This window comes from Syzygium oleosum, unplaced genomic scaffold (assembly GCF_021117445.2).
Source record: "Syzygium oleosum isolate NSW1041296 unplaced genomic scaffold, Sole_v2.1 Sole_v2.06, whole genome shotgun sequence".
NCBI lineage: Eukaryota > Viridiplantae > Streptophyta > Magnoliopsida > Myrtales > Myrtaceae > Syzygium > Syzygium oleosum.
In genome coordinates, this window is record NW_026607490.1 from 1,553,981 (window position 1) to 1,580,324 (window position 26,344).

The 26,344-nt window shown below is 39.8% G+C and overlaps 4 protein-coding genes across 11 annotated transcripts; 2 read left to right on the top strand and 2 right to left on the bottom strand.

Annotated features, from left to right (window-relative positions):
• Positions 1–7,172: 7,172 nt before the first annotated feature.
• Positions 7,173–7,622, top strand: LOC115661820 (pentatricopeptide repeat-containing protein At5g48910-like). The gene has a single exon (XM_030584018.2). It carries the CDS (start codon positions 7,173–7,175, stop codon positions 7,620–7,622), a length of 450 nt encoding a protein of 149 aa, XP_030439878.2.
• Positions 7,623–7,811: 189 nt separating this feature from the next.
• Positions 7,812–9,644, top strand: LOC115661822 (aspartate--tRNA ligase 2, cytoplasmic-like). Of its 8 annotated transcripts, none has more exons than XR_008816755.1 (4): positions 7,812–7,924; positions 8,009–8,062; positions 8,587–9,062; positions 9,411–9,642. XR_008816755.1 is itself a non-coding variant. In XM_056312142.1 (4 exons), the coding sequence occupies exons 1-4, from the start codon at positions 7,826–7,828 to the stop codon at positions 9,436–9,438; spliced, it is 258 nt and encodes an 85-aa protein (XP_056168117.1). In that variant the 5' UTR covers positions 7,818–7,825; the 3' UTR covers positions 9,439–9,644. The 8 variants fall into 8 exon arrangements, 7 of the variants coding, with proteins under 7 accessions (XP_056168117.1, XP_056168118.1, XP_056168115.1 ...); XM_056312142.1 differs by having other exon boundaries at positions 7,818–7,924; positions 8,009–8,061; positions 9,003–9,062; positions 9,393–9,644; XM_056312143.1 differs by having other exon boundaries at positions 7,818–7,924; positions 8,009–8,061; positions 9,003–9,062; positions 9,411–9,640.
• Positions 9,645–17,997: 8,353 nt separating this feature from the next.
• LOC115661825 (uncharacterized) lies at positions 17,998–20,073 on the bottom strand. Its single transcript, XM_030584023.2, has 3 exons — positions 19,492–20,073; positions 18,860–19,245; positions 17,998–18,479 (listed from the first exon to the last, which is right to left on the bottom strand). Exons 1-3 carry the CDS (start codon positions 19,852–19,854, stop codon positions 18,392–18,394), a joined length of 837 nt encoding a protein of 278 aa, XP_030439883.2. The 5' UTR covers positions 19,855–20,073; the 3' UTR covers positions 17,998–18,391.
• A 2,856-nt stretch (positions 20,074–22,929) lies between these two features.
• LOC115661823 (pentatricopeptide repeat-containing protein At2g21090-like) lies at positions 22,930–25,654 on the bottom strand. Its single transcript, XM_056312547.1, has 2 exons — positions 23,786–25,654; positions 22,930–23,710 (listed from the first exon to the last, which is right to left on the bottom strand). The coding sequence occupies exon 1, from the start codon at positions 25,579–25,581 to the stop codon at positions 23,845–23,847; it is 1,737 nt and encodes a 578-aa protein (XP_056168522.1). The 5' UTR covers positions 25,582–25,654; the 3' UTR covers positions 22,930–23,710; positions 23,786–23,844.
• Positions 25,655–26,344: the final 690 nt, after the last annotated feature.

Genomic DNA, 26,344 nt, shown 5'->3' on the forward strand with positions numbered 1-26,344 from the left:
CGGGCTTTCTTTGTCGTGCTTTTTAAAGAGAGAGAGAGAGAGAGAGAGAGAGAGAGATGAGGTCTGGTCCTGCTAGGGTGGTGGAGCGATGTGGTATTTATACATATAGCCGTTAGTCTTCGGCTATCTGGTCGGTGGAATGTGCGTGTTGGTGGAGGAGGTTTCCTTGAAGGTTCCTGGCATCCTGTGACGACTGAAAAAGACATATATAGTCTTCCCTATTTATACATTCGGATACGTGTGACGACTGAAAAAGACAATTCATCCCATCCCCAGTCACTTTTTTATCGATCAGTACGTTAGTTCGGTATGTCCCTGAATTATTCTAAAAGGTCGTCGTCAACAGAAACACCAATCAAGAAGTTGTCGATGGAGATTAACGGCCTGCTCACGTGTGCAAGTGATTCTTCGCAGTTTGCTCCATCCTAGATGTAATTTGTTGGTTCTTTCTTGGTAAAACTAGAACTGCGTGGAGAAATCACAGACTCTGGAGACGACTCTAATTTGTTTTATGTAAAAACACTAGGTATGCAGATGGTGTAACCCCTTTTTTATAGATCCTATCTCTAATACCGTCCATTTAGACCTCTTTGAATAAATATCGAGTACGTGGGCCGTGTAACTCTTTTTTAATGCCATTGAGATGGTGGATAGTTTTATTGTTAAAAGGTAACTAAATGGTTCATCTCGATGATAAGAAACGTGAAATGCGCATGAAAAAAAGTTACATGAGCTTGTCAACTTTGATATTATGATGGACCTATTATTAAACCAATTACCAGTTCTGATCTCAACGGCCTAAATAGCTTAGGTTTTTTCATGATATTTCAACTTTCAATGAGTCCTACTCCACTTAAGATTTAGACTAGGTTTTCATGGTTGATCCTTGCCAATGGTCAAACATTTTTAAAAGTGTGATATTAAAGCATTCCCAACATGCCATGTGAAATGATTTTGCAAGTCAAAAGAATAACAAACTATCTAAACGCATGAAAAATAATAATGCTTCCCACAATTTATAAACGAAACCTAAGTCTCTAACCATTATTCGCAACAGTTCTCTATCATTCTCCCTACACAACAAAATCAGAAATATTAGACCTATAGGTTTGCCTTGGGAAACAATCAGTGACCTTTTTCCTTTATGGTCAATGAGACGACGTTGACAAAAAGGGCCGACAAGGAGATCGCCCATCAGCTTGTGCCGGCTGATGTACTCCTTGCCATGATTAGGGATCGAAAAGGTCGTCCTCGCCCGAGAGAACGACTCTTGTTGATTCTGGTGTTCGGTTGATGTACTGTATCCACACGCAGCGGAGCCGAGGCGAAGGTTCCTTGAAGGATCCCCAAGAATACTTTGTGCTTGACGGCATCAATCCACGCTTCCTCCACTCCACATCAACTCGAATACGTTGCTTGACCCCTTCCCACGACTTCCATATATTTTAATTCTAGGAAGTCATGGGCATTCGTCTTCCATAACTTGCGTTTTCATATGGTCGTGCATTTGCTTCTCACACAAGCAATTGAGATTGGTTTGTGGTGTCCCGCAGATATCTGTTCGATAGGACTCGCTTGTTCTCATGCTCATTGATCTAGTCAGGTCATTTTATGGATTAATCTCTGACGCAGGGTAAGCTATAACTAAAAAAAGCTTTTCAAAGTAATTCTGAAATTCAATTGATAGTCGTATCCATCTCATTCATCACAGTATCCTTTTATAGGCGAATAAGAAACAACCATCCAAGTTTGGAAAATAGAGATCTTAATAAATTTCTAAAAGACAAATCACAATTAATAAAGATTCTGGAAATCTAAAATTATTCAACTACTCTCGAAAATATAAGAGATCATTAATGGCCTTCGACGTCTTCGAAGAATGCTCTGGCATCAGTCACAGCCAAATCGTGTCGATTTCTAGCGATCACGTTTGTCAAGATAATCACATGCCAATCGTTCTACATTATTCTCTCCTTCTTCATAAGAACTCGCCCTCGAGTTATCATCAGGATAAAGCGGAATGTTTGGAGAGTGATACTCGAATAGGTCCACCACGTTGAATGTTGGGGAGATATTAAGATCACCAGGAAGATCAATAACATAGGCATTGTCGTTGATCTTTGTGATAATTCGGCAAGGACCAATCTTCTTGCTCTTCAGCTTATTATATGTATCAACGGGAAATCGCTCCTTGCGTAGAAAGACCATGACTTCATCGCCTACTTCAAAAGTTTTGGAACGACGTCGCTTGTCAGCATGATCCTTATCCTTGGCATTGGACTCAGCAAGTTGGCGTGCAACGTCAGCTTGAACTTCCATAATATTTGTCACCAAATTTTCTGCTGCTACACTATAACCAGGAATCTTAGGCAGAGGGACCGGATCAAGTGTATGCTGAGGCACACGACCATAAATAACTTCAAATGGAGACTTCCCAGTGGACCGATTAATCGTATTGTTGAAAGCAAATTCTGCCGGGGCAAGATATCGATACCACTATTTTGGCGTGTCACTGCAAAGACAACGGATGATGTCTGCCATTGTCCGATTAACCACTTCGGTCTGCCCATCAGTATGAGGATGGAAGGAACTACTATACTGTAAATTAGTTCCAAACAACTTCCATAGAGTCCTCCAGAAGTGACTAAGGAACTTAGTATCTCGATCAGAAGTAATCGTCTTTGGAACACCATGTAAACGAACTACTTCGCGGAAGAAAAGGCCAGCAACATGAGAAGCATCGGATGTCTTCTTACAAGGAATAAAGTGTGACATTTTTGTAAATCGATCCACTACCACAAAGATAGAATCCATACCTCGTTGAGTTCGCGGAAGTCCCAGAACAAAATCCATGGATATATCCACCCAAGGTCCGGTTGGAATTGGCAATGGCATATAAAGGCCAGTATTCTGTGAATGCCCTTTTGCAACCTGACAGACAGGACACTTCTGCACAAAACGCCCAACGTCCCGCTTCAATTGTGGCCAAAAATATCGTTCCTCCACCAAGGTGATGGACTTATCACTGTCGAGATGTCTCCCAAGACTTCCTCCATGTAGCTCTCAAATCAGTTTCTCTCGAAGAGAACTTCGAGGAATACACAACCTGTTGCCATAAAACAAGAATTTATCACACATAATCATATCACCAGCAGAACCAGCAGCTTGACACTTCGCCCAAGTGTCTCGAAAATCATCATCGCTTGGATAAAGATCGCATAAAGACTTAAAACGCACTACTTTGTTCTTCATGGTAACCAGTAATGCAGCTCGGCGGCTTAAAGCATCAGCCACTTTGTTCAGATGACCTGCCTTATGTCGAAGTACAAAATTAAATTGCTCCAAGAAAAAAACCTAGTGCTCATGCATCTTCTTTAAATGCTTTTGGCCCTTGATGTATTTGAGCGCTTGGTGATCAATATTGAGTATAAACTCATGCTAATAGAGATAAGGCTATCAATTCTTAATAGCTCGAACCACAGCGTAAAATTCTTGCTCATAAGTAGACCATCGGCGTCGAGCTTCATTCAATTTTTCACTGAAATAAGCAACCAGTTTACCCTATTGCGAGAGTACTGCGCCAATTCCGACTCCCGAAGTATCACAATCTAGCTCGAATAATTTATCAAAATTCGGCAAAGTTAGAACAAGAGCAGTAGACAATTTCTCCTTTATCAAGGCAAAGCTTGCCTCAGCCGCATCATCCCAGCGAAATTGCCCCTTCTTCAAACATTCTGTGATAGGTGCTAAGATAGTGCTAAAATTACGAATGAACCTGCGATAGAATGTCGCCAGTCCATAAAAACTCCGCACCTCCCCAATAGTCTTGGGTGTAGGCCACTCTTGAGTCACGGCAACCTTTGCCTCATCAACTCGAAGGCCATCTGCACTAACAATGTATCCCAAAAATAGCAATTCACTTGTCATAAAAATGCATTTAGGCAAGTTGATATAGAGTTGATTGTTCTCCAAAACCTACAAAACATCTCGAAGGTGGTCTACATGTTGCTGCTCATCAGGGCCATAGACAAGTATATCATCGAAATAAACCACCACGAACTTTCCCAAGAAAGGTTTAAGAACTTGCGTCATCAAGCGCATAAAAGTACTAGGAGCATTAGTAAGTCCAAAGGGCATGATTAACCACTCATAAAGTCCTTCGCTGGTTTTGAACGTCGTCTTCCATTCATTCCCGGGCCTCATACGAATCTGATGGTATCCACTCCGCAAATCGATCTTCGAAAAGATCTTTGATCCAGACAACCTGTCAAGCATATCATCCAAACGGAGAATAGGAAAGTGGTACCTCACAGTAATTTTATTGATTGCTCGACTATCCACGTACATCCGCATGCTCCCATCTTTCTTTGGTGTAAGTAAAGCAGAAACTGCACAAGGGCTCATGCTCTCTCGTATAGATCCCTTCCGAAGAAGTTCTTCCACCTTTTCCTGTAATATCTGATTCTCCTTCGAGGTCATGCGATAGTGGGGCAAATTTGGAAGACTAGCACCCGGTAAGAAATCAATTTGGTGCTGAATGTCTCGCATCGGTGGTAGTCCATCCGGTAGATCCTCAGGAATAAGACTAGAAAAAGCCTTCAATAATGGTTGAAGTGCTTTTGGAATTTCGATGGTTTCCTACTTAGATCCACTATCCACGATCAAGTACATACCATTCTTATTGTGAACATTAAGTAAAACACCAGCCTTGTCCTTGTCTTATTTTTGAGTAGTTCGCGGAACACGAGTAGCTTCATCCAAGGGACGAAGGGTAATTTTTGTCCTATCCCACACAAACGAATAAACATTCTCACGCGCTCAGTGAGTAATGTCAACATCATACTGCCATGGCCGTCCCAGCAAGACGTGGCATGCATCCATCTCAACAACATCACAGATTATCGTATCTTTGTACGTTTTTCCAATAGAAATAGGCAAACGACAAATCTGAGTTACCTTTAATTCCGGTCTCCTACGAATCGAGCCAATCGTATAGGGCAAGGGATGAACTTCAGTCTTTAGTTGGAGATGATCGACAAGCGCCTGCAATACGATATTCTCGCAACTTTCACTATCAATGATGACGTCGCAGACCTTTCCATTGATAGTGCAATGGGTGCGGAAAAGGTTATTCCGCTGCTAATCTTCCTTCCATGGGGCTAACAGTAGTCGTCTAACTACGCAATTAACATGTTTTCCTTCTTCGTCAACTATCTCTTCTTCGTTCTTCCAATCCTCCTCATAAAGCTCATCTTCAAGTTCGACCAAATTCGTCATCTTCCGCTGTGGACAGTCACTCGAACGGTGCCCAGGTTCATATATTTAAAGCACTTTCCTGGATAGGGCTTTGCATAAGGATTCGAAACAACATCACGAGCCTTCGACGTAGGGGATTCAGAAGGTTTGGGCACCTCAACATTACTTCTCGAATTTCGGTTTGTAATGTTGAATTGCCAATTAGAGGACTCAACACACTCCTGCGATTTTCCTCGCCCGAATTGCCCTTGAGGAGCATAATTTCCTGGTATGCTTGAGTAATTGTTTCGCTCCAACTGCAATTCCACTTTCCTGGCCATCTCTTGCGCATCCTCGACAGAGTATAAACAATGCAACGAAGCACAATCTTGAATATTCAAACGTAGACCATTGATATACCCGACGGTTTGTTGCGCTTCAGATTCGGCAAGGTTATTGTGGGCCGAAAGTCGAAGGAATTCCTCCGTGTAAGCTTGAACCGTCCGACTTCCTTGTTTGCAAGCCTGAAATTGCTCAAACAAAACTTGCTCAAAGTCAGCAGGGAGGAATCGAAGTTTCAGCAACTGCTTCATACGATTCCAAGTTCGGATATGTGCTTTCCCTTGTCGACGCCGGGAAAGTTGTGTTTGCTCCAACCAGTTTGAGGCGCCGCCCTTCAATTTATACGCCACGAGCTTTACTTGGCGGTCCTCTTCGATCTCCATGGCATCGAAGAACTTCTCAACCTCCCAAAGCCAATCCAGAAAGACTTCGATGTTTAAGTTGCCATTGAAGGTAGGAAGGTCGACTTTCAATTGATACTGTTCGTGTTCTCGCCGATATCTTCCATGTTGACGACCCCCACGAACATGCTCTCCTTGAAATCCCCCATAACGGTGACCTTCACGAATAGGCGTGTCCTGAAAATCCTCTTCATCTTCTTTTTCAGAGTCCTCGACATAGTCTTGATGCCTTTGTCGGGGATTCGCCCTTCGCTCCATAGCTACTTCGGGAATTCAAGTGACAGGAATACGCTCGGCTGGAAGATCACCAGGGTTAGGGTTAGGGTTTGCAGACAACCGTTGGATGGCGGCAAGTAATTCTTGCATCGTCCGTTGGTGGTCTCGCGGAGCGTGTCAAGTTTTCTCGGCAAACTAGGTAAATTCCTAACGTGTAACAGGCTCAGCGCCCTCAGCTACGGAGGTGTTTCGAATCACGTTATGAGACATTGTCGCAGGGAGAAACTTTGCTCTGATACCAAATGACTCAGGGTAAGCTATAACTGGAAAAAAGTTTTCCAAAGTAATTCTGAAATTTAGTTGATAGTCGTGTTCATCTTATTCATCGTAGTATCCTTTTATAGGCACTACAAAAAAACATGAATTTTGCCACGGAAATTTGCGACGGAAATTTTTCGTCGCTAATTTGCGACGAAATTTGCGACGGAATTTTTTTTCCGTCGCAAATTACCGACGAAAATTATTCGTCGCTAATTTGTGATGGAATTTGCTACGAAATAAAAATCCGTCGCAAATTTGCGACGAAAAAAAAATCCGTCGCAAAATCCGTCGGAAATTTGCGACGGATCTATTTTCCGTCGCAAATTTCTGACGGATTCCAAAAATTGTATTGCATTTTCCAAAAATTTGCGACGGAAACAAAGTCCGTCGCAAACATTTGCGACGGAAACAAAGTCCGTCGCAAATTTTTGCGACAGAAAAGGAATCCGTCGCAAAAATTTGCGACGGAAACAAAGTCCGTCGCAAAAATTTGCGACGGAAACAAAGTCTGTCAAAAATTTTGCGACGGAAACAAAGTCCGTCGCAAATTTTTGCGACGAAAAATTTGCGACGGAAAAAAAAATCCGTCGCAAAATTTTGCGCGCGGTCTTCCACCAGATGCGCCGACCCAATTGCTTTTCTTGGAACTCCATCATTATGGCTCTTGCCGAGAACGACGACGACACCACAAAGTTGGAAGCTCTGGCCCTGTTCCGCGAGATGGTCCGGGGTGGCCACGTGGAGCCCAACGGGTTCACGTTCCCTCCGGTGTTGAAGGCTTGTGCGAGGTTGGGGATGGTGAAGGAAGGGAGGCAGGTTCATGGGATGGTTGCTAAGTGTGGTCTGGATGGTGACGAGTTTGTTCTTAGTAACCTTGTCAGAATGTATGTGCTCTGCGGTGTCATGGAGGATGCTTACGTTTTGTTTGATGAGAGAATTGTTCGGAGTGGTGGAGTGGGGAAGAAGATGAATCTCAGGAGGCAAGAGGGGGACGTGGTTTTGTGGAATGTGATGGTCGATGGGTATGTTAGAATGGGGGATCTTAGAGCTGCTCGGGAGCTGTTCAATAAAATGCCTCAGAGAAGTGTTGTGTCGTGGAATGGGTGACTTTGGGTGTGTTTTTGAGATTGGCCCTGTTTTTAGGGCAGAAAACTCCTTCACACATAGGCATTTGTGTGAATTTACTGGCCTTGATGTTGAAATGGAGATTAAGAAGCACTATTGTGAGGTCGGATTGGATACTTTTTCATTTAACTGAATTTTCAGTTTAGCTTAACGAACTAAACGTTTATGTGCAGGTACTGGACATTATGGACAAGTTGTTCGTTACAATGTTCGACTCATTGAATGCGAGTTGCAAGAAAGAACTTGAAGCTATTGGAAGACAATACCCCTTTGAACCTTTAAAGGTTATACTATGATCTTTTTTTTTTCTTTTTTGCAATCTGATTACATAAATAGTGCAACTCATGGGCAGTAACTTTTAATTGCAGTACTTGAGAAAGACCTTGTGGCTTACTTTTCAAGAAGATGTTCAAATGCTCAAGGTGAGGAAAAAATTTTCGGCAGCTAAATAGCTGCCCATAAAAAAAAAGGGAACAAATAGAGTAGCAACATATCGGTTCATTGGCACTTCTATATCATGGCTGTAAAAGTAGGACAATGAGTTCTCTTGCTGATTTTTTGTTTGTTGCTTTTAAATGAAACTGATTGTTTGTGGTAGCACTCCTCTTACCTGATGATTTGTTCTGTTGGAAGAGGAACCGCAAGAAAGTGATATTTACAACTATATGCCGTGCACGTGTACATTGGGGGCTGATTTGTTCTTGGCTTTTGTTGCTTTAGCTTGAATTTGTTGTTTGATCTGATTCAGGGCTGATTTTGTTGGTTGTTTTGATATTCGCGAAAATGGAGGATCTCGTGGCTTTGTTTGAGCCCATTGCATTGTCTCCGTCGGAGTCTTCGATAATATTGCTACTCCTGGTTTTCTCATGTTTGCTTTAAGCTGGTTTGGTTTTGTTGTCTCTGTTTTTTCTCTCTTTTGACTGTTCTCCTTTCGGCTCTACTATAGCTCATAGCATCTGAATATATTTTACTCGTATTCTTGCAATGCAAAGGAAAAGAGGCAATAGATTCTAAGAAGCAAATGTGATTTGGTATGTTAACCTATATTGGCATATTGTATTGGGCTACATAGCTTAGCTGGGTCAAAGCTGATGTGATTGGTTCCATCTTTTTCCTCTCCTTGCTTTTAGTCGTGGGGCTTGGGTTTTTGAGGATGGGAATGAATGGGGCAATCAAGAGTCCAAAACCCTTCTTTTGTCTTCTGGTTTTGGGGGTTGCACCAGGTGTTATTTGCTTTTTTAGAAAATACCCTGTGGGAGAATTATGGCTTCATTCAAAATGATTGATTATTTGAATGCAGTGATACCTGCTTAGAATCATGCATTTGTGGAAAGTCATGTGTATTGTTCTTTGCACGTTGCGGGTGCTGGAAGCACTCCACTTCATTATGCTGCTTGTGGTGGAAGTGTGCAGTGTTGTCAGGTATTTTGTGGTAGCTAAAAGATAAATAGCATCCAATATCATTCTTTATTTTGTTCATGTCACTTACATAAATGTTTTTTTTTGTGGTGGAAGTGTGCAGTTGTGGACAGTGAACCAATTTGGAACACCTACGTTGCACCTTTGTTTCTTTACTTCTATTAGATTTATCACTGAAAGTGAACTTCAACATTTTTCCTCTATATTTCATTTACCTTCGTTGCTTTACTTAATTAAGATTGCTTGCTTCACAGTCATTATGTATCCTTTAGAAGCTGAATATATTAACATTTAATGTGGACACAATGTCACTAATTTTGTGTCTAATTCCAGACAATTTGTGTTTTGTAGAAGAATAGCTTTGAGCAATTCTGCATAAGTTATGCAAATGAGAGGTTGCAACAACATTTCAACCGGCATTTGTTAAAACTGGAGCAGGAAGTGAGCATCTCACATGGACCGTGTCTTTAGTTTTGTTTAGTATTTTATATGATGGGGATTGTCGCTAAAAGCAGGATATTCTTTTTTGATTCAAATCTGTCGTCATTATTTATTGTGAAAGATTATTGTGCAAGATTATTTATTCTCTCATTATGTGTACTATAAAAAAAATATTTATGTCAATTCTTGTGGAAAATGTAGATGAATGTATTTCATTTTCATATTATTATAATATTTTGATGTTATTAATTGCTTAATCAATGTTAAATATAAATTCCAAAAATTAATTTTGCTTTTAATTAGGTTTAAAATCAAAAAATAAAATAAATTATTTTATCGTACGATCACAAATTACAAAAGTTCGTTGCAAAAATAAAATTTCGTCGCTAATTTTGTCCCTAAACGATAATCGTCGCAGAGTTCGTCGCTAAAGAATTAATAAAAAATCGTCGCTAAATTCGATCATAAATAATGTTGATGGCAAATGTAAAAAAATTTGGTGGCAAATTAGCGACGAATTTTGCCATGAATAAGTTCGCTGCAAATTACTGACCAAAAATTTTTTTTTGGCAAATTAGCGACGAATTTTGCCACGACTAATTAGCGACCAAATTTGCGACGAATTTTGCGACTAAATTTGTGACGAAATTTGCGTCGATATTTGTGACGAATTTTGCGACTACATTTGCAACGGAATTTGCGACGAATTATTTGCAACGAATTTTGCGACGAATTTTGCGACGGATTTTGCGACGAATTTTGCGACGAATTATTTGCGACGGATTTTGCGACGAATTTTGCGACGGATTTTGCGACGAATTATTTGCGACGAATTTTGCGACGAAATATTTGTGACAAACTTTGCGACGGATAGTGTTCGTGGCTAATTAGCGACGAATTTTGCGACGAATTATTTGCGACGAATTTTTTTTCCGTCGCAAATTTGTGACGAAAATTAATATTTTCCGTCGCAAAAATTTGCGACGACCTAGTAGCGACGGAATTTTTTCCGTCGCTAAATTCGTCGCAAAAATGATTTGCGACGGATTTTTGCGATTTTTTCATCGCAAAAAACATGTTTTTTTGTAGTGAGGGGAATAAGGAACAACCATCCAAGTTTGGAAAATAGAGATCTTAATAAATTACTAGAAGACAAATCACAATTAATAAGGATTCTGGAAATTTAAAATTATTCAACTACTCTAAAAAATATAAGAGATCATTAATGGCCTTCGATGTCTTCAAAGAATGCTCCGACATCACTCACGGCCAAATTGCGTCAATTTCTGGCGATCACGTTTGTCAAGATAATCACATGCTAATCGTTCTACATCAATCTCATAAATCATTTTTCACCACTGCACCCTTATGCTAATCTTCGTATCCTGGGTACGAAGTTCAACCCCCCATAGTAATCTTATTGTGGATACAAATTTAGTGACTTAATACCCTCGTTTGTTTTTTTTTTCCTCTGAGTTCAACACCCCCTCGTCATCAATACGTCGTCACACTAAATAATTGGGCTTCTCTTTTATTAAAGTTAAAAGAAATAATATTCTATTTGAGTCTTTGGTTTCTCATGGGATCCTTAATAAATATAACCTTAGGGACGATAACTAAATCAACAATCCAAATCACTTTGTTTATCCCTAAAATAAACCTTTTTCCAACTTCTCTTTTTTTTTTTTTTGTTTTGTTTGAGTTTCCGAGTAATCTTTACAAGATTTGAATCCCTCGTCCTCCACACTGGGTAATTACCGCTCTTCATCAAAGGTCTGACCTGTTTATGGCCAAATGCTAATCTAAGAAGATATACATCGTAGCTTTGGCACAAATAAGTACCGAACCCAGTAGCACATACATTGTTTGCAGAGTTCCCTAGAGAATTTACGGTTTCATGCATCCCCTTAATCGTATCTTTTAACCCTCCCAATTGAATCTCTTTGTCGTCCGACCCATTTCAAATTATCTTATTGAGCGAAGGATAATTTAATTTCAGTTATGTCATTGAACGATTGTAAACTGAACTAGATTCAGATATAGTGGTCACTTTTATCCCTGGGGGCTAGGGCCTGCAATGTTAATGGACGGGCTATAAAATGGCGCTGCACTGAATGACCCAACCAAGCCCAAATTGAACCTTCTTTTTATCTTTTAATATTTGATCTTTTTCACAAGTTCAAGCTAGGCATTACTGTGGGTCTCTTGGGTTGCATTGTCTTACATGAAAATTACTGTCCAAGTTGCGCCATGGACTGTAGCGGCGTTGGTTGGGGATCTTCGCTCCGCGGAACTATTCAGAACTCGGTTCTCCTCCCTGAGATTGCTAGCACTATCACCTAGAGAAGGTGAATAGATGATTATAACTGAATTTGACAAATTAAAATGGAATTAAACCGTCGAGATTAATATTATGCGAAGACAGAGTCTGAAGTGAAATTATGCTATAATTATATTCAGTTGTGTACAAATATTATCAAAGATAATAAGGAGTTAAGGGATAGAGAAATTGCACACAGAAGTTGTAGTAATTCGGCTTATTGCAAGCCTACGTCCACTCTCCACATAGACAACCTAATGGCTGAATTTCACTGGTGAATCAATCATAAGTTACATATGAGAGTGATAACACTCAATCTTGATAGGTATCACTATTTCAAAGTCACTCGTCTCACTATTTCAGATTCACTCTCAAATTTGTAAGGTAGAATTTCTCTTGGACTTTGGAATTTCAGATTCATGACCTCTTTCACCAAAATCTCCTTGTATACTTATCCATTTCCAATTTAACCGTTGTATAGTCTTAAGAGGATCATTCTCCAATCATCCCATTGCATTTGAATTTTTCAAGGAGATTAAATGGCCATTGAGAGAGAGAGAGAGAGAGAGAGAGAGAGAGAGAGAGAGAGAGAGAGAGAGAGAGAGAGAGAGAGAGAGAGAGAATGAATGAATGAATGAATGTGTGAGAGATATCTTCCCCGTGCCTTATAGAGAGAGATGAGGCTTGGTTTTGCTTGGGTGGGATACTAGTAAAATGACACAAATAATTCATGAACGTTGATTTAATGTGTAATGTCGTCCTCAAACTTTTAATTTGGTTAATGTGGTCCATAAATTTTAGCCTAATATGTGATGTCATCCTTGAACTTTTAATTTATTCAATATGATCCCTCGATTTTTTGTACATGTTCAATTTAGTCCTTAAACCATATGAAAATATTCAATGTTGTCCCTAAACTTGAATCAATTGAAGAATAATATTGGATATTTTCATATAGTTTAGAGATTAGATCAAACATTTACCAAAAGTTCATGGACCACATTGAACAAATTAAAAGTTCAGGGACGATATTGCATATTGGACTAAAGTTCAAAGATCACATTGAACAAATAAAAAATTCAAGGAAAATATTTCATATTGAGTTAAAGTTCAGGGATTGTCTGCATAATTATTCCTGTATTATAGTATTTCTTTCGGCATGTTTCGTGGGCGACGTGTATCTTGGGAGGAGGTTTCCTTGAATGTTCATATGCTTGCGATGTCTGCATTCCTTCGGTCGATTAACTGGACACCGGAAAGACTGGTAAAATAATATGTTAAGAGATTCTTTATCCAGAATTTGATAGCCCACGTACATAAAAGAAAATTGTCAGTGGAGACCAACAGGGCGGTCGGGTGATCAGTCATCCGTTTCCTAGTTGCTATTTGTGGGTTCTTTCTATCAGACAGATTGTTTTATTTTGGATGAATATGTGGTTCACAAACTGTGTGATTTTACACATCACTCATCCGATGCCAATGACATGGTGGGTAGTTTTATTCTTAAGAAGTAACTAATTGCTCATCGATGTGTAGAAAAAAGTCAAACGGGCAAGTCAACTCTAAATACTACGAAGGACCCTCTTATTAAACCAATTGAAAGTCTAGAAAATAATGGTCCAAACAGCTTAGGTTTCTTCATGTGCATCTCAACTTTCAATCCGTCCTACCCCACCAAAGATTAAGATTGGGTCGTCATGATTAGGTTTAATTAATAGTTCCCACAATTTTAAGGGGGACCAAAGTCCCTTGTCATTATTCTCAACAGCTCCTTTTAATCATTCTCCCTCTATCAAATCATCAGAAAGATTTGGACCCTCGATCGTATCGCCATTTAAAAGTTGGGAACTGCCGGGCCCTTTGCCTCTATTGTCAAGCCAGAAGACGTTAACCAAGAAGAGGCCAACCAAATCGATCTCCCCGCCGATGTGTGATAGTTTATGTACTTTCGTTGTGATTAGGAATCGCGAAAGGAAAGCATCAACCGCAACACACTTTTATGTCGTTTGTAGAGTTCCCCAGAGAATTTACTGCGCCGCACATCCCCCTAATTGTATCCCCCAGGCCCTCCCAATCGTATCTCGTTGTCGTCCGAACCGTTTCTAATTATCTTATTGAGCGAAGTATAATTTAATTTCAGTTATGTCATTGAACAATCGTAAATTAAATTAAATTCAGATATGGTAAGTCAATTTCTATCCCTGGGGCTAGGGCCTGAAATGTACATGGATGGGCTAGAAAAAAGAATACTACGCTGATTAATCCCAACAAGCCCACAGTGAACCCTTCCTTTTCATTATTCATAATCTTATTGTTTCACAGATTCAAGCTTGGTATTGCTGTAAAAATCTTGGGTTGCATCGTCTTACGAGAGAGTAATTTATATTATGGGTGATTGATTACAAGGTGAGGGACATGAAATATATCATGTTAAAACCGGTTCTCAGTTTTAAACCTACCCCATTTTTTTTTCAGTCTGGTTTTAGGATCTATCCCGAATACTTTTTTTTTTCCTTTTTATGGTCTTAGTTTTTACGGCAAAATAATATGAGTAACAAAACGGTTCTGTCGCGACCTAAACCTCTCGCAGGTGCACCACCTAAGGGTTCGGCTAATGGATTATTAAGACTAAGCCTAATTCATGCCCCTCCTAATCCCTTCCAATTCGGCACTTAGGGTTTTAGTTCTTAACGTGCAAATATTTTCATGTTTGGAGTCGCTACTAATCTATTTGCGGTAGGTCGATTAAAAACCTAAATAAAATATAGGGAGATATGTTTTATTCCTATGAACCAGAGATTCTAAGTTCGGGGACTTGGTTACGCTAGATCTAGTCTAACGCCTTTTCGGTACTTTTCTTTTCAAAAAAAATCTTTAAGCAAGCAGTCTAGATCCATTTTATTACCTAAGTACTAACATGTGGGGTGCCCATGTGGGTGCGCAATCCACCAATTTAACACCTAACAAGGAAAGTGGTAAATAGATTGCTAGATTAGGAGAATAATGTACCTTAGAGCAACGAAAGTATCTGCATTGTTAGTTAGAAAATCATACAGACAGTCCTAATATGATTTCTAATTAACAAAGTAATCCACTCAGCATATTTTTGGTTTCTCTTCATATTAATGAAACTAGCCTCAGTGCAATGACGTGCAGGACATGATATGCGATTAATTAATCCTAGCATGCGAAACTATATGACATGCGACAATATGACCTATTTCTAATGATGGGTAATTGATTTATTTTTGGTATTTTTCCAATGAAATTCGGAATAATTAAAATGCCTATATTAACTTGCAATCTAACAACTTTTTTTGGAATTTTTTTATTAAAATTCGAAATTAAAAATTACTCAAATTAACAATGCAATCTATCCTAGAGAAAATGATTTATTCTATCCTAAAGTGACTCTTTTTGGGCATTTTATGAAAATTCGAAGTAATTAATATCCTAAATAATCCACTAAGATTAAAACAATCTCTAATTTAAACTAGGAAATATGCTACCCTAAATCCCAATTTAAATCAAATAATTATCTTATTTTTTGGATATATTTAAGATTCCCAAAACATGCAAAACTTCTAATTTAAATCCTAACTAATTTATTTTTGATTTTCTTTTTAAAAAAGGGAAATAAATCACACACAAAATGGCAATCAAAGATCAATCATCCACGCGATCCGCAAGATCTTTCTTATCATGTTCAAATTAGGAAAGGGAATCAAACTAACGAATATCTATAGGGTTATAAATATCGATGGAAAGCCGATTGTTTGAATTTGGAAAGCAGATAAAATCTATTATCGTATCTAAGTGGTTATAGATAAGATAATGATCTTTCCGTACCGCTACGTATCATACCTTAGGGTTAAGGTCAGATAGTCGTCCATGTACGTTGCTAAATTAGGCAAAACTCCTAATTTGGGATATTTTAGGATATTGCGGATATCACAAACATTATCCTAAGATATCTAGCTAACCACCAAAGAATATCTACGAAATATTTCGGAAAATATTTGGATAATGATCTTACATGATTTCGCGGATAACTTCCAAATTTGAATTCGTGGCGGATCGGGAGGGTGGCCAACGGCGGCTCGCAGTAGTGTGGACTTCTCCAGCTTCACGAAGGAGTGGCAGCAAGAAGTTTTACAGCCACTGATGAGGGAAAGCCATGGCTCGAAACCAAGTTCGTCGGAATCACCGGAAAAGTTTTTAGACACCTGCAAAAGAGCATTTGAACAAGGCAAAGGGTACCTCCGTGGCGGTGAAGAACGAGGCAGTGGACGCCGAGTATACGTTGTAGGGATTCAGAAGTGTTGATAATATAACGAGTAACAACCCGTTGATCCTCGATTGAACCACAAAGTCACGATCTTCTTTTGTCTTCAATTCCACGTGGTCTCTTCATGGGAACTTGCAGTCAACTTTCCATGTTTCACCAGCCAAGAAGAGACAAATTCCACCACTTATTACATTCTTTTCTTTGGCTTTTTCTTGTGCAGATCGTGGAAACTCAGCAACAAGACTTGAAGGTCAACTTGAGAGCGTGGACTGCAATTAGCTGGACTGGGGAGGAGGCCGCGTGGACGTTACTGGAGTTCGCTGAAAATTCGTCCGCTGAACTGCTTTGCCGGAGGGGAGTGCGACTCGGTTGGGCACGACAGAGCAAGCTGGAGAGTCGGTCGGTTCAGGCGCCCGCCAGAGGTTCACGGCCACAGGTCTGGCCGTGAGCAGAAGGTGCGGCGATGGGCAACAGGTGGAGTGGCAGCTTGGGTCGCCGGGAGCAGCACGGGCGGTGACTTGGACACAGCGCGGGAATGGCGGCGCGACGGTGAGTTGTGAGCCGGGCACGGCGTAGCGGTACGGGAGCGCGGCGGTGGGACAGGACGGACGCGGTTGAACCGACCTGCAATCACCTCTCCCTCTCTCTCACTTTTTGCTCTCACTCACACTTGTGCTATTTGAAAATTCTAATCCGAAAATTATGAGAGCTCCCTAAATTATGAGACATAACGACATATTTATATCGCATATTATGTTATTTGGCCAGGCTTTCCTAATCTTAGTGGGCTTTGGCCTAATCTTAGTGGGCTTTGGCCTAGACTTTATCATTTAATTTAATTTTAATTCCAAATGGGCTGAATTAATTTGGGCTTTTCTCTAATTAAGCTTAATGGGCTAATTTAAGCTCAAATTAAGATAACCAAGGCCTTTTAGACTTGTGATTTTCGGCCCATATTCCCTAAGTGAGCCGAGTTTCGTTTGGTGCCCAAGCTCGATTTATGCAATGGATTTTCAGCTTACTCGCTACCACCAGTCCGATGTGGAATGCAATTAACCTATATAAACCTAGACTATATGCTATGCAATTCTAAATATTTTTGTTTAGGGGCTAAAATTAATCCCTAATTTTCAATGCAATTTAACATTAAATAGTTAGTCAAAATTTAGGTGTTAACGGGTTCAAAAATAAAATATGAACAAGAGCGAGTGAGCGAAGGCGAGTCAGGAACGAGCGAGAGCAAGCCACAAGGAGAAAGGTGAGTCGCGAGCGCAAGAGAGAGTGGTAGTTTTATGAAATCGGTTGTAAATTCGGTCCAATTGGTTCTGTTCCTGGGTAGTTCTTCACTCAAAATTGGGAATTGAAACAATTTCCACCGATTCCAAAAATTTGAAACCAAGAACCGGACCGGTTCCAATAGGAACCTGGAACATGACCAGTTCTTAGAGTGGTCTGGTCTGGTTCCCAGCTAGAGCCTATCCGGTTGCACAGCCACAATTTTCATTACATTAGTAGTGAGTTTTCTGAAAATTACTTGACGAAACTTACTTGAACACCACACAACGGAATTTCAATTAATTTGTACTTATTTGATGGTAGGGTTCTCCTCCTTTCTTTCTAAATGAACTCCCAAATTGCTCAAGTATAATATCCGTGCAAATGGGCGCTGGAGGACAGAATTTGCCATAAATCATAATCAAAAGTGGCCAGCGGCGGCACTAGCCCCCACCACTCATTACAAGCGTCCCTGCCTCGCCAATTTATCCCCTCCATTACAAGCATATCTTCAATTGTTTTTCGTTTCTGGTACGCAAGGTCCACCTGATCACTTTACATGGTTCTTGTTCATCTGATACGTCCTTAACGTACCGCACAAGAAGCAATGAATGAAAAAAAATACCAACAGCATTCAGTTTATTTGATCCTTAGCTTTGTTACATTATGATAATACATATTCTCAGCCGCTAATAGCTCACGCGCTCGTGATCACGATGAGGCGAGCTATGGCCTGCATAGTCTCTACAGAAATCTAAAACTTACACTAGCTTTGTCTCCTGAGAAGTTTAGTATTTAACAAGATGCCCAGTGGACAAGTATCAAATGCTGTTGGCATCTCTGCATTAGATTTTCCTTGGACTGATTAGCGAAATCTTCATCAGAGCCGAGATAATAAAACCGGCTTATCAACTGTGGACACACCCTTCTGCTGTTTGAGTATATTTCTAGGTTCTGAAAGCAAATTCAATCTTTGATTCTACCTTCATGTGCAGGAGGCAGAGGAAATCAGAAAACACATGTTCTCTGCCTTCTCATTTTCCCTTTCGGTCCGGCGAAAGGCCAGCAACCCAGGAAAGCATCGCCATCATTATTCCTGCATAAAGATAGGGATCATAAGCTTTTACAACTGCTCTTTAAGAGTATAATTTCTCACTAACATGGAAGTTTCAATCTCAAATCGAACAGACAAAAATAAGATAGATCGAAAGGTTCGAACTGGTATAGTTCGGTTTGAAACATTTTCTGTTATTTGCGTACCAAATCAGCATGTTATTTTAGGCTAACAAGTGGAAATTCTGTTTTGGGGCTCAATAAAGATACGGTTTTACTTAATCCAAATGAAACCATGTGCAATTTCTTCAATAAGTATTACCTTTTCTTGCAATATGATTAGGAAATTGCCGAGTCAGCAGAAAGGTGAATATCCGAAAATCCATAAATAGGATGTCATATTGAAAATATTCGAGTTCTTACCTGCTGGAATAGCTCTTGCTCCTGCTGGTACCGCTTTCAGTTCTAACTCGATCGCGACTCCCCTGAGCTTTCGCAACAGGACTCATTTTAATCCTCGACACCGTGTCCAGATTCCTCTGTTCAGGCCCTTCAAACAACGTCCTTGGCGAAATCTTCGACCTGGTGTTCCGTGATGTTGCAGGTTTCTTATTCGATGCCAAGAAAGACGGGAAAAACATCTTGATCAGGAAAGTTCCGGTCTCCATGCTATTACATCTTGACACCTGATGATGCTGATGACTAGTGGTCCTCGTGACTTTCTTCCTCTTTTTCCTCTTCTGGTTTTTATTTGACTCTGCCTCAGCACTTGGAAACTCAAATTTTCTCTCTTCCTCCTCTTGATTTTCCTGCAAAGCAATCCAAAGTTTAATTATTTGTCCTCCATTAATAAAACATAATTTCCTTAATCAGCAGAACTTTTTGCCCAGATTGGTTTCAAGGCATATACAACAGATGAAGAGCACTTATAAAGCACATCGGTATGATACTCTGTTATGTCTACTATATGATTACAGAAATAAGATCAGATTTCAAGATCAAACAAGAGGCGAACCAAGCCAAACCGAACCGAACCGAATCGAGTGTACTATTACCTTAGAAGATAGCTGCTCATCCACGATATCTTTGAGGGAAAGCTCGTAACTCGACTCGGGCAAGTTCCGGATCATCTCCATCATCTCTCTTCTTCCTTCTTCGATCCTCCGAGTCCTAGACGAGGGAGAGAGACTGCTGTAGTGGTGATCTTGGGGAAGAAGTGGGGATGTGTCCACATCTTTGGCAATTTTTACCGACATGTTTTCGCGCTTCCACAGGGTTGGCGAGTCAGGATCACAGCTTCTGCTGTGGTGGTTCCTCATTCTACTCGGAACCCAGAAATCAAACTCAAGATCTCTGCTCTTCTCAAGAGTGTTGAGGGATTTGGGAGTGAAAGAGAAGATGTGGTTCTGAGCAAACATGGCTTGAGAGAGGGAGAAATTTGGGTTGTTGGAGAGCGATGTTCATGGGGCATGGGAAGCATGTGTCGTGTGTGGTGTTATAAGGTTCAAATGCAACAAAAAGTCATTGCCGTCTTTGATGGGGGGAGGTCAAGTGACTTGATTCAAACGAGCCCTCTTTTTTCTCCGTTTGTCCAAACTTACACATTTCGACTCGTTCGTCTTTCGACCCAAAAAAAAAAAAAAACTCCTTCGTCTAACTCTTGCACGGTTAGTCCATATATTACAAGTGCAAAAGCCAAAGGTAAAAAAAAAGAAAAAAAAAAGAAATACCCGAAACTTTATAATTAGTGATTCCATCGAAATATTATAATATAATCAAAGAACTCGCTTGATATGATCGCTTTACCAAATGAAATTACGGAATTTGAACAGTATCAAGAAAGTAATTCTAGATGAACATGTTTTCTTTTTCCTTCTTTTTCATGCCTTTGTTTCCGCGTAAAGATCCGAAAAGAGGGACTTCAATCACTTTGCTTTTGACTGGTTAGGCAAAAGGAACCCACTATAATACTTAAATGGTCATTTTCTGCCACTAATCAAAAAAACAAAAAAAATTGGACTCATTTAGGGTTTAATCAGAGCATGTTGTTGATTGTAAGCTATGAAGCTAAGGGCGTCACTGTCAGCGTTATTGGCTTCTAGAAGTTGGAAATTTGTGCTCCCATCGAACTGGTCTTGTCAAGTTCACAAATCTTTTGGACTCTTCTTAGCTCCACACGTTTTTGCTAGGCTTCACCAGCTCACAGATGGCAAGTGCCCTCTTCCCTAAATTCGTGGGACGGAAAAATAATTGAGTACCCATCCTTATCATCATAACTAATGTAGGAATAGGAATATTGGGCATCTCAGGATAACAATAAATTAAATTAAATTTAGGAAGAATTTTCTTCAACCCTCGATTTAATACACTAAGATGGATCATCTACCCTACTGTATGCCCGAAATCAGGTCCCAACAAGTAGCAAAATAGATAAATCAATGTTTGGTGCTAATTTAGTGGGTTCAATCAAAGTTATGGGAAAAACTGGATTGTGTCCCCCACATAGGCTTAGCCGGTGAAATTGTTAGATATGGCTAATGATACCTGCCCAAATAGACGTGACATGGGCTAGATACGTCTAAATTGGATATATATTTGGTTTCATGATCATTACCACATTTGATTCGAAAATTACTAAACTTTAATTTACAATGCATAATTGTAAAAAGTACGACGATATTGGGAAAAATCACGGTTGCGATGTGCTCACACTTGTTTTTTGCATGGAACTATAGAGGTATGTGTATACATACATTTCACATTGCAGAGAAAAAGTACAATAAATGAACATGGCCTTGATAAAAGAAAGTCCTCTTTATTTATCGTCTCAAAATTTTTTTAATTAAATTACCCTCCAAACATCATTAGAAAAAAAAAAACAGGAGAGGCGAAAACAATGCTAAAATAGTCTCTCTGGAGCTTTGATCCATGCTATAACTAGGCTGACCGAGTCCCATCTTCTTTCCTGATCTCTTGAATGTCAAATGTCAAATCCAATAGAGGAGAAACATTGACCTACGAGGAGTAAATCAGAAGTAACAGAAATTTGAGGATCGCCATGTTGAAATGAAGGAAAACATCTTCAGGACAGAGTTTTTCATGGACTTACATGGATCCCCACAACGTACGTCTTCCAGAAAGTCATCCCATATTTTCTCTGTCAGTCGCGTCCAAACGATCACACGACATCGAATTTGGCACTTTCTTGCCAATGGGATTTTTTTTGTCCTTTATTCTCGCCGGGATTCAATACGAATTTGATTTTTTAAAAGAATAGAGAAGGACATCGATCGAATGTCACTGCGTATTTACATTGTGTGCTCACAGTTATAGTTGCTCATGAGTCATGACTGTATCTACGGCGTACCGATTATGACCTAAATGGGATAGAGTAGTTCGAGAATATCATTCTCCCTCCCTTACCAACTCGGTGGATATTGGGTCTGCCCGCACACGACCAATGACCATTGCTACTCAACATGAACGACCATCGTCACCCCATGCCGGCTTACCGTTATTGGCTCACCATCCTAGTGACCCCCTGCCTACAAGGCGACCGGGCGGCTACCTTCCATGAGCAATCACTAGCCACAGTGGCGGTCTTGGTAGAGGGAGAAAGAACAGATACGACGACAGAGCATTTTGGATGTTGTCATTCCTTTATCATTTTAGTATGAAACCAAGTTAAATAGTAACTTATAGCATTACTAACACCAAATATTTATGATATTGCAGGCTCATTTCCAATGTGTAACCAAAGGCACCATAAGGGTTATAGATCGCACAAATCATAATAAAGTGCATATAAATAGCAAGATCAAATGGTTGTGGACGGCCATGAAAGATGTAATTATTTGAATTTTGAAATTGAAACCCAAGATTCTCATGACATCAACGGGATCTTTTAATAAAGATTTGTCTTGACCACAAACATAAGAAAGAGACATATCACCTATTAAAATCTAGCTCCATTATCGTGAAGACTAATTTAACTTGATAATCTTCTTAGATCAGTATATCAAATTCACTGTACTCAAGTGCGACACATCACTTATTAAGAAAATTAAGGATTGACCTTGCAGAGAATAAGTGTTGTCCTAGGATTCTTCCAACCAAAAAACATTATACACAGGTATATAAATCCATGAGCTAAAGCCAATGATATTTTATCTTACATTTGTAGTTTTCAGTTGATGATGGTAATTTCCCAAATGTGTTAGTAAATTCTATTATTTCACATGCCAGGAGATTACCCTTAAAGAATCGTCACCTCTACAGCTGTTTGTTTCTTACATCAAAAAGAGAGTTCAATTGTCAAAACAGAAAAAGTAGTTCGGATGCAATGGAAGCAACTCAAGCATGGCATAAGTAGGGGCCAAAAAAAAAATCAGGGATGTTGGATCAACTGCATTAAGGATAGTACTTCCAATTGCCTCGATCAACTGATGCAATGGCACTCGCACAATGCTTTGCATGCAAAATTATTTTACATCTTCTGTCAACATATACGTCTCTTCTTAGCATGATTCAAAAATCCACTCCGGTTTTTTTATGTAGTTATGTCAAGATGTAGAAGAAATACCATGAGTTGTACGTCTACAGTCAAATCCTGAGGTAATTTCTATTGTTGGAAGCAGACCAACACCACAAATACAGGTCGCTCCTAACCAATCCCACAGGAAAATGATGAAACCATCAGCTACAACTATAAGAATCATAAGCCACAACCTCTTTTGACCATGCACAAACTTTCCTGAATTCTTGAAGAACAATAAACACTCACTGAGAACAAAACAAAGAATGGAACTCCATCCCAGATATGTACAAGTTAGACCTTTCGTCACCACTTTGTGGAAAATCATTGGCTCTAAACTGCTTCCTTGCTGAAGCAGAAGCCTGACAAGAAATCACAGGAACAATGACAAGTATGGAGCTTCGAGCTGTATATAGTTCTGAGAGAAGTTCCAGGTCACGCCCTGGTCAGGGACATCATGTTTAACTTGAGGGAAAACTTCTGCAATCACGGACATAACCATTTTCAAAAAAAAAAAAAAAAAAAGGATCTGGTCATGCTTTAGCATCCAAAAGAACGAAAAATGGCAAGGTGGAGGGAATCCATTTTTCAAGCAACAATGAGGTCAGAATCTGAAAATATGTACACAGAATGCCACTACCAGATAGCATCCAAGCAATCTCCACCAACCTCACGCAAAACCTCCAGGTACAATGAGAGGCTTTCATGATGCCCGATTTTCGGTGGACCATGAATCCTTCCTGAAACTTTATAATATGTTTAACATGAGTTTCTCTAGTAAGGTATAAATTGTTCATTAGTAGAAGAGCTATCACCTGGGAGCTGTAGCCTTCTATTTTTCTCCAGCATCTTCCGTCTAAACACTTCTCATTCATTACCCACCATCATTATCATCATCTAAGATGAGCCTAAAGTTGGGTTCAGGAACATACCCAGCTTCCTTCATATGATATGCTAGTTTCCCGAGCACTTTGTATATGTCTCCTATCTGATAGTGGAATTGGTCCTTTGCTGGAAATTTGTGCATTTCATTCTTTACCTCAATCCAACTGTTTGCCACATCTTTTGTCAAATCTCTCTCCTCCATTTGCTTCCTTACTCCGCAGGAATCATCCCATCTGTTAGTTGCAGCATATATGCTTGATAACATCACATACCTCGCAGCATTTCGGGGTTCCAAATTCAATAGAGCATCCACAGCTTTTCGGGCAATAACTAGATTACCATGGACTTTGCATGCACCCAAAAGTGCACCCCACATTCCAACATGGTTTGATTGGTTCGAGACACTCTCTATTAACTCCATGGCTTCCTCAAGTCTGTTTTTCCTCCCGAGCAGATCAACCAAAATAGCGTAGTGATCGGATCTTGGTTGAAGGCTGTAATCCTTTTCCATTGTATTGAAAATCCAAAGCGCTTCAACATCTAGACCTGTGTGGCTGCAAGCAGATAGAGCACCAAGAAATGTGACATGGTTGGGTCTTACATTTGTCTCTAGCATCGTCTTGAGAAAAACAAGTGATTCATGCCCTAGACCATTTTGCGCAAACCCAGTTATCATCGAGTTCCATGATACAATATCCCTTTCCGGCATCGTCAAGAATAAGATCTCAGCTGATCTCATGTCACCACACTTGCAATACATGTCAATTAGAGCATTCCAAATAAATATGTTATCCAAATCTCTATTAAAGCAGGTCCTAACGATGCAACCATGAATCTGTTTGCCTCTTTCAGCAAGTGCTCGATCAGCACAAGCACATAGAACACTGACAAAAGTATGAGGACTTGGCGGTATTCCTTCCTCATGCATTTGAACAAAAAGGTCCAAAGCTTCAGCACCACGTCCATTCTGCGCAAAGCCTGCGATCAGTGCAGTCCAAGAGACTGTGTTCTTTGTTGGCATATTGTTGAATATTGCACAAGCATCATCTAAGTTATGAGCTCGAGTATAAGCAACAATCAGGGAAGTCCACGACACAATATCCTTTTCAGGCATAACGTCGAACAAGGTACGGCATATATTAGCTCCACCACATTTACCATAAGCATCAATGAGGGAATTGTAAGTTATCATAGTAAATTCCAAGCCCATTATGATGGCAACTCCATGAACCTGGCGCAAGAACTTAAATGCACCCAAGTGAGCACAGGCACCCACAACACCCACAAAAGTAAATTCATCCATGAACAGACAATCATATTCCTTTTGCATCTGCATGAAGATACTCAGAGACTCCACATAAAACCCATGACGGGACAACCCAGAAATCAATGAATTATAAGAGACTAGAGCCCTCTGCGGCATTTCATCGAACAAGCCGAGCGCTTTCTTGAAATCGCCAATCCGGGCATACGCAGATACGATGGTGTTCCAAGAGCAATCATTCTTTGTATCAAGATCATCAAAAGCCTTGTGGGCGCTTCGGATGGAAGAGCATTTGGAGTACATACCAATTAGATGGTTGACGATGAAAGGGTCGCTGGTGAGTGCGGTCTTGATGAGGTGAGAGTGGAGGGTCATGCCGAGCTTCAAGTGTTTCTTGGCGACGCATCTTGTGATGAGAGAGACGTAGCGATGGATGGTTGGGACGACATCGCTGAAGAACATGGCAATGCACCAGTCGTCCCTCCCATGAAAATGGGGCGCTCTGCATTTTATCACTTAGCATCCAGCGCGCGAAGTGACATTGTAAAGAAATGGCGAAAATAAATTGATTTAATGCATGTTTGTTTGGACTTAAAAAAGTTAATAGTAGTTTTTTTTTACTTAAAATTAAAATTACTGTTCAAATTTCAGAAAATTATCAAAAAATTATTTGCGAATCTATGAGTCTTCGCTTAAGGAGTTTTAGATATAAAAATTGGGAGAATAACACAAATAATCTTCAAACTTTGATCCTATATGCAACGTTGTCCCTAAATTTTTAATTTGTTCAATGTGATCCTTGAACTTTAGCTAAATGTGTTATGTCGTTTTTAAACTTTCAATTTGTTTAATGTGGTATATGAACTATTAATTAATAGTCAATCTAGTCCTTAAACTATATGGAAATGACGGATTTAGTCTAAGGACTAAATTGAACATTTATCAATATTTTAGAGACTACATTGAACAAATTGAAAATCTAGAGATGACAGGACTCATTGGGCCAAAGTTTACAGACTATTTATGCTATTATCCCTAAAAATGAGATAAATGCACCATAAGTCTTAAAAATTGTTGTAAAAGTATAATCGAGTCTTAATACTTCAAATCTTACAATTTATCAAATTGATGCAGTCGAGTCATACTATTAACTCTATCTGATTGCACTAATGGAAAAAGCTTACCTAATTTTTTTTTTCCGAAGATAGCGGCATTAATATGGTTT

Coding starts and splice junctions, on each gene's coding strand:
- LOC115661820 (XM_030584018.2), top strand. CDS start 7,173: ATGGCTCTTGCCGAGAACGACGACGACACCACAAAGTTGGAAGCTCTG.
- LOC115661822 (XM_056312140.1), top strand. CDS start 7,826: ATGGACAAGTTGTTCGTTACAATGTTCGACTCATTGAATGCGAGTTGC. Junction 8,062..9,002: donor GAAGATGTTCAAATGCTCAA/GGTGAGGAAAAA, acceptor TTGCACGTTGCG/GGTGCTGGAAGCACTCCACT. Junction 9,063..9,155: donor GAAGTGTGCAGTGTTGTCAG/GTATTTTGTGGT, acceptor TTGTGGTGGAAG/TGTGCAGTTGTGGACAGTGA.
- LOC115661825 (XM_030584023.2), bottom strand. CDS start 19,854: ATGTTTGCTCAGAACCACATCTTCTCTTTCACTCCCAAATCCCTCAAC. Junction 19,246..19,491: donor ATGAGCAGCTATCTTCTAAG/GTAATAGTACAC, acceptor ATTGCTTTGCAG/GAAAATCAAGAGGAGGAAGA. Junction 18,480..18,859: donor AGCAAGAGCTATTCCAGCAG/GTAAGAACTCGA, acceptor ATCTTTATGCAG/GAATAATGATGGCGATGCTT.
- LOC115661823 (XM_056312547.1), bottom strand. CDS start 25,581: ATGTTCTTCAGCGATGTCGTCCCAACCATCCATCGCTACGTCTCTCTC.